A 7,839-nucleotide genomic window follows, 5' to 3' on the forward strand; every position below is an offset into this window, starting at 1 on the left:
GATTTGCAAAAACATAATAGTTTGTATATAAGCAGGTGAAAAATGCCGATTTAGGCAATACTAAATATTTAAAACAACTCAAATGATAAAATATTAACTGATTTTTCAGTTTAGGAATATATAAAAATAGCCAATGTGAGTTTTCTTTATTACTTTTATTATTTCTTATTAAATATGCTTACTTAAAAAATAAGCGTGATTGATTCAAACTGGAAGAGTTAACTTATAAAATATACTAGAATTTATATTTGCATATTAGTAACATTTTAATTTTTTCTAAAATAGTAAGCATAAGCCATGACTCTTTTAGCTCAAAATATGTATTCATACTATTTGAAAATCAATTATTCTATTGATAACTATTATAGGTATTATAAATAACTTTAATATAAAACAAGAAAATAAAACTCATGGAGTTAATTAATAGTTTAACTACCCATTACTAAAACTAATCCTACTAATTCATTAGGATTCATCTAAGTTAAAATAAGATAAGGTTAGTCATACGAAGCAAATCAAAAATATATACAACAATAAAATAAGGTAGAGGGGAAGAAAATTGAATGGATCCGGTCCATTTTTATGGCCCAACTGCTGAAACCGTGAATATTATTGGGTTTAGGCCCAGTGATTTTCTTTATGTTGCTGCTGCGGACAGAGCTGGACTCGAGAGGGATCATGTTGTTTCGTTGGGCCTTGGCCCAACACCGAATATGGGAGAAGACGACGAGCCGCTTGGACTCGTATGCGAGATGTCATGCAAAAAATAAAAAAATAAAAAGGATTAGTACCTGCTCGACGAATAAGATTAAACATGTAAAATATAAGTTCAAAATAAATCGAGATTATGTACATGTTTTATAGGATTGTCCGAATCAATTAACACGAAATTAAGCAAGCCCACCGATTGCTATATCTCTGATGGCATACCCGAAATGAAAGAGATTAAATACTACCTAATCATGAGGAATTTTAACTGGAAAACAGTGACACTAAATATTCCTACCAGACATGCGGACTCAAATTAACAGAGAGAAAAAAAGATGAAGTTGAAATAACAACCAGATGTAAAGAAGCAGAGACAGTCACATATACCCAGACATGGCGAGATAGACTAATTAACATCACCAACTAGGACTCAGGCCATAATGCATCAAGACAGTATGAATTACACGAGCAAGGAGATCATGGATTATTTTTTGGTGTCGATTAAAAGGTTAACCATTACTACTAGTATAATATTGTCCATTCAAGTTTATAAGGAAAGTATCATGACTTAAAAGCTTTGAAACAAAGATCTAAATACTTCTACCCTATGAAAATATATAAATTGGGACGGTAACACATAGAAATATGACGAGACAGTAACATTTTCATTAAACCTTCATACATGTGATTAAAAGGATGAATAAAATTAAAAAAAAACCTATCAAAATAAATATTCTAAGTCATGATAACATTTATGCTCATCCACGTGATAAATGAAAAGAACAAGGAATAGGATTTCAAGAAGATTTAAGCATGGTAGTAAAAGGTAAGAACAATAAATTAACTTAACTAAAGTAGAATCATAGTCATACTTAAAACATTCATTATCCGAACACACAAAAATAAAATCATCCACACGGATTTTCCTAAATAAGCAAAGACACTATATACGGAGGGAGTAAATGAACTAAAATAGAGTCGGATTTACCTTTTGTGGGTGCAAGTGAACAAGGGATTTGAGGTCCTCTTCGATCTACTCCTTTATTATGAATAAATTTGAAACTTGACCCAAATGAATTCCGAAATCTCTGTCACAGCTAAAGTCCACTGAGACAGAGAGAGCAACTCTAGAAATTAAGGGTTCTTCCAATTTTAAAATGTCAAGAGAGAATGTATTTGATGTCGTAGTGTTTCAAGATATTCCAAAAAAATCCCCTTTATGTTGAGTCAAAATCCACCTCTTATAGAAAAAATATGAGAGAGAGGAGCGTATGAGAGAGGGACGAAGGAGCGGGGGAAGGGGGGAGTAGAAGGGAAAAGAGAAAGAGAAATGATTTGGTCAAAAAAAAAAAATTGTGTCGTTGAAATTAAGAAAGAAGGAGCAAATTAGGGAAAATCTGATATGCAGTCAAAAAGGAGGAAACATGTGGAGCCCCACAAGAAAAGAAGGAAGAAATTAAATGGAAAGTTGGAACGTGTGGAACTCAAAAAAAAAAAAGGATTTTTGATTTTTTTTATTTTATTTTTTATGGAATAGGGAAAAAGGGTAGATGGAATTATCAAGAATTTGTCCCTTGTAAAATAATATTTTGACGAAATAAAAATTATAATACGTCGTTTTAAAATACGAGCTTCAAAATGAGTCCAATATTGATATACTTCCAAGCAATTGTTTATGAGGTGAAAATTATTGATCCTTTCTCCTTTATTTAATTATTCTTGGGCTTCTAATTTAATAACTAGTACAATATATATTATGTCAAGATAATTAATAGTTAATATGTAGAAAAATAAGGATTTAGCAAAGTGTTTTCTTGTAATTGATTTGACGAGTCCAAACCCGAAAATAAAATGATGACGAACCATTTTAAATTTGTGATAAAGTAATGCTCGAAATGTTGAAAATAAAAGTAGCGATATTAATAGTAGCAATAAAAAAATAAAAATAGTGAAAATAAGGTATTTAACTCACAAGAATAAATTTAGAAGCCCGAGTGAATAAAATTAAATAAAGGAGGGACAAAATTGGGTGTCAACAATCATCACCAAGTCCACCACCACCACCAACAACAACAACATCAACAGGCTGAACAACACCACCAACAGCATCAGCACCACCAACAGCAACATCACAACCAGCACCAACAACAACATGACCACCACCACCAGCTACAACATCATCAACCCTAGTGATGGTCGGCATCCTCCAGCCAATTCCCTTTGAACCCATCAATCAACTGCTGTCGGTACAGTTATTCTTGGGCACAAAGGTGACAAGGCATGGCATCTCTCAACTCTCTTATTGTTGGGACAAGCCATGGGTTCACAACCTGCAACAAGAAAGTAGATATATCATAATGGTGCTAAATCATAAAAAACAAATCCTATTTAAAATAAATTATCAGGTTGTTGCAAAAGGTTACACATCTGTTGGACAATGTCCAACAAATAGGTAACTTTGCCTTGAGTATCTTATCTCTGTTGAAAATTTTCCAACGGATGGGTAACTTGTTGCAACAAAGTTGATCATCGCTGGATATTTTCCAATGATGGGTAACTTGTTAAGCAGGTTACTCATCTGTTGTAAAAAACTAGTTGCATGTTATAACAGATTCATCTGTTGGGTAACTTGTTGCAACAGGTTAATTATCTGTTGGACATTGTCCAACAGATGGGTAACTTGTTGCAGCAGGTTACTCATGTGTTGTAAAAAACTAGTTTCATGTTATAACAGATTCATCTGTTGGGTAACTTGTTATGACAGTTAATTATCTCATTGACATGTTCCAGAGATGGGTAACTTATTGATGGGTTACTCACCGTTGTAAAAAATTAGTTGCATGTTATAACAAATTTATCCGTTGGGTAACTTGTCAACAAGTTAATTATCCGTTGGACATTTTCCAACGGATAGGTAACTTGTTGCTGCAGATGTGTACGTGTTGTTGCAGCAGATTATAAAAGCTGTTGCAACACCTAGTCATCTGTTGTGTTCTAATGCTTACAACTTCCTTAGGGGGGTTGAAAAGGTCAACACTCAATTTTGTGTTGTTCCTGGCAGTGAGCCATCTAAGAATTCTTGGATAGGTAACTTCTTCGGAGTATTCCTTGACTTGATGCCTGAGGTGAGGAATGGCTTCAAATGCCCAAGCCTAGAAAAAAAGATGCCATCAAAAATTAAAATAGTGATTGAAATAATTAAAAAAAAAAAAAAAGGTAAAACATTGAAGAAAATTTACCATGAAAGCCCAAGGGAAGCCATATAGGTTTTGTGTCTTCCCCGTTGGCTTCAAATGCTTCATCAAATATTCAACAGTCAAGCTAAAGCTTTGAAAACCCCAGGCATAGTTGTTGAAGGCATCATAGTCCTCAGGCCAAGTTTAATCAATCCAAGCGGTATGTTGTAGTTTACGTCTCTTGCCCAAAGAACACTGTGCACAAACCAAACTAAGCACAGTGCCTCCTTGTGCTTTTTTGAGAATGTTTTGGACTCCAAATCTTGCAACAATTTCTTTTGAGTGTAGCTCTTTCCCACTAAGTTTACCAAAGAGACATCATTCTTAGCTTTGGAACCCTTTGCTTTCTTGGCTGCCTTGGGTGTCCGGGCTGGCTTGGTTAATACAACAGTAGGAAGAGGCTCACAAGGATAACATCTCAATCCGGTAACTATGGCAAACTCCTTCATGCCAAAGCAAACCGGCATGCCACAGTAATTGATCCAAATCTCATCCTTTCTATCACAAATAATCTTACGCTTCAAAAGCTCAGAAACCATTGTCATTTGAAATCGGGCACCGGTATCTTCAGGCAAATCTAAATAGAGCCCAAAGCAGCTAGCCCTAAAGAAATTCTCCAACCCCTGCTGCCGGAGAATGCCCCTGAAGGTGTCAAAGCCCTTGCCCATGGTTGATCTAACCACAAAATCACCGGACAAATCCTTATTTCCATTCAGCGGCATCGTCACGCCGTACTTTTCAATGCTGAAACTCTTGACGACCTCCTCAATCGAAGGTCTATTGGGATCTGTGGCAATACTAGAAGACTCAACAAGATTGGCATCCATATTATGTTTCCTTTTTCTTCTTAACTCAGCCAAGGTCGATCGTTGATTCTTCTTCTTCATTATCATTTTCGTTTCTGCATCTTCTTCACCTCCTTCATCATCCTTCATCCTCCTTCATCCCCTTCATCTCCTTCTTCTTCACCTACTTCTTCTTCATCTCCTTCTTCTTCATCTCCTTCAGCATTTTCTTCATCTCCTTCAGCAGATTTTTCATCATCTTTTTCACTTTCTTCTCTAGTTTCTTCACTTTGTTCATTTTTATCACTTTCTTCTTCATGCCCAACAGAGGTTTCGTGGGTTTCCTCTCTTTCTGAAGGCCCCAGTTTCACTAACTCTTTCTCATATGTTGATTGACAAATAGCATGTCACAAGTTTATCTAATGGTGTTTGCACCTTAGCTCTTTTACTACTTTCTCCCTTAGTTTGGTTTCTCTCCTTTTCTTTTAACTGAGCCATTTTATCTACACACGGAGATACAAAAACAATTTTAATTGGTTAGTGCAACATTCAAAGTAAAAAGGAAAAGGAATATGTTGCAACAAGTAATCGGTTGCTACAACAGATTAGATTAAAGAATATGTTGCAACAACTTATTACATGTTGCAGCAGAATCTTAATACTTGTTGGAAATAGAAAACGATAAAATCCTTAGCAATTGTTTTGATTTTTTACAACAACTTGTTAATATGCTACAACAACTGCTTTAGTTGCTGCAAAAACCTCAACAATTGTTTTGATTTTATCAGCTGTACCGTTGGATAAAATCAAAACTTTCCTAAACCATAGCATACAACAACAACAACAAAGCAAAAACATCTAAATTTAACTACAAAACATCTACATTTCACTACAAATACACAACCATCACAAATCTCACTCACAACTTAAACAAAATACACCAAATAGGATTTTTTTAACCATGCAAAGCGGATGTTTGCAAGCTGTCAAACAAATCGAATTTGCAAAAACAACAACAACAACAACAACAAAGCAAAAACATTTAAATTTAACTACAAAACATCTATATTTCACTACAAACACACAACCATCACAAATCTCACTCACAACTTAAACAAAATACACCAAACCATGCAACCTCAGCAGATGTTTGCAACTGTCAAACAAGTGCTGAATTTGCTGCAACAGGTAACCTCAGTTGTTGGAAAACATCAACAAAATTGCAAGCCTTTTTTTTCGAAACAACAAGGAGAAGAAGAACAAAAACAATACCAAAAATCATAATTTCACAACCACAACCACTATTTACAAACTCACAAACCCCAACAAGTGCAACAAATACACGAAACTACAATAAAACAAACAACATTCAAGAAAAACCCATGCTCTTCTTCATCTTCTCTAACCAAAATCATCATTTTCACACTCTGATTTCAAAACCCTAACTTTTGAACCAAGTGAAAAAAAAAAAAAAGTTTACCTGAGAATGAATAGAGAAGCAACAGCAATGGAGAGAGAGAGAGAGAAGCAGCAGCGCTAACAATGGAGAGAGAGGAATGAACAAAGAACAATGGTGGTCACCGATTTTTTGCAGAACGGAGAGAGAGAGAGACAGGACTGGAACCGCTTTTTTTTTTTTTTTTTTTTTTGAAATAAGATGAACAAGTAGTTGGGATCGTGGGGGGAAGTGGGTTGGATGGAGTTTTTGTATAATGTGTGTGGGTTGGAAGAAGTTTTTGTATAATGTGTATGGGCTTTTGTGTATTTTGTAAAAGATTATAAGTTTTAAAAATTATAATTCAGTCCCAATTTTAGTTAATCACATTTTTAAGACAAGTTTGACCTTGGCTGGTCAAACTTGTCACCATTTCTAATTATCAGACTTTTTTGTCACCAAAACTTAAATCTTCCATGTAACTTTGGTAGAAAAAAAAGTTATACTTATGTGACCATTTATGAAATTTACCCTTCAAGATACCTTACTACAATCAAACCTCTTTATAACAACATTTTTGATAAAGTTCAACTTCTTTTCAGAATTAATTTTCATGTTATGTTTACCTCTAGCTCTATAACATTTTTTTACTTATAACAATAAAATTCATCTTTATAACAACATATTCTTTGTAAAATTATCCCTCTCTAACAATGCGCGGTATTTTTTATTTTTCAATAATATGACAACCATTTTTATAAAAATAGAATATCTAAAATTAGAGTATTACCCATAATAAATTTAGAGATTTTGATCAGATATTTTTAAAACTTGAATACATATGCATAGAATAAGAGCCGTTGTCCTCATTAACAATCATGCAGTACAATTTTCAGAAGCCACATGCTCATGTCACATTTTCAATCACATATATTTTACTACTTATAATAAGAGGAAATCTAAAGATTTTGTAGGCACTTAGTTAGATTCTAACTAATGGTTACTAACCAAAAGGTTTCTCTTCCAAATTCAATCTTTTAGTTGCCCTTTATTGCTCATCTACTTGAGAGAGTGATGTGGAATGTACTATATCCTCTTTCATATGCCTCATTTTTCTCCTATTATATATTGCTTTATTGGCTTAATATTTTTTAAAAAATTTGTCAGTAAATTTTAAATGAACACATAAATTACGACTTATTTCAATTAAGCACCCAAATACATGATAATATGTTTCTATTAGACATTTTCTATTTAAATTTTAAAAATACTTTTGCGTGTATTCTCAAATGTGTATTACATAGATAAGTTAACTACTTAAAATATGCCTCCCTTAATATACACATTAGCCTCAATAACCTGTAAATCCTTAGAATCGTTCCAACTATAACTGATGTGTATAATTAAAGAAAATGACATCTTTTATGCTTGTTTACCTAAATATTGCATAATTTTTAGTTTTCCAAGCAATAGTAATACTCCCTCGGTCCCAAATTAAGTGTCTTAGTTTGACTTGGCACGAATTTGAAGTAATAAAGGGAGATTTTTGAATCGTATGGTCTTAAATTAAAGATATGTGTAGTCTTTTAAATCTTGTGGTCTAAAACTTGCCAAAACTTACTAAATATAGAAAAACACACATTTTTTGAGACAAATAAAAAATGAAAGTAAGACA

At 33.6% G+C, this 7,839-nt stretch overlaps 1 protein-coding gene across 1 annotated transcript; it reads right to left on the minus strand.

Annotated features, from left to right (window-relative positions):
- Window positions 1–3,004: 3,004 nt before the first annotated feature.
- LOC132042829 (uncharacterized) lies at window positions 3,005–4,799 on the minus strand. The gene is made up of 3 exons (XM_059433342.1): window positions 3,948–4,799; window positions 3,714–3,860; window positions 3,005–3,038 (listed from the first exon to the last, which is right to left on the minus strand). The coding sequence occupies exon 1, from the start codon at window positions 4,769–4,771 to the stop codon at window positions 4,025–4,027; it is 747 nt and encodes a 248-aa protein (XP_059289325.1). The 5' UTR covers window positions 4,772–4,799; the 3' UTR covers window positions 3,005–3,038; window positions 3,714–3,860; window positions 3,948–4,024.
- Between the last annotated feature and the right edge of the window lie 3,040 nt (window positions 4,800–7,839).

The sequence above is a fragment of the Lycium ferocissimum genome, unplaced genomic scaffold (genome assembly GCF_029784015.1).
Source record: "Lycium ferocissimum isolate CSIRO_LF1 unplaced genomic scaffold, AGI_CSIRO_Lferr_CH_V1 ctg18204, whole genome shotgun sequence".
Classification (NCBI taxonomy): Eukaryota; Viridiplantae; Streptophyta; class Magnoliopsida; order Solanales; family Solanaceae; genus Lycium; species Lycium ferocissimum.

Excerpts from the sequence above, each read along its gene's own strand:
- LOC132042829 (XM_059433342.1), bottom strand. The coding sequence starts at position 4,771 with ATGGATGCCAATCTTGTTGAGTCTTCTAGTATTGCCACAGATCCCAAT.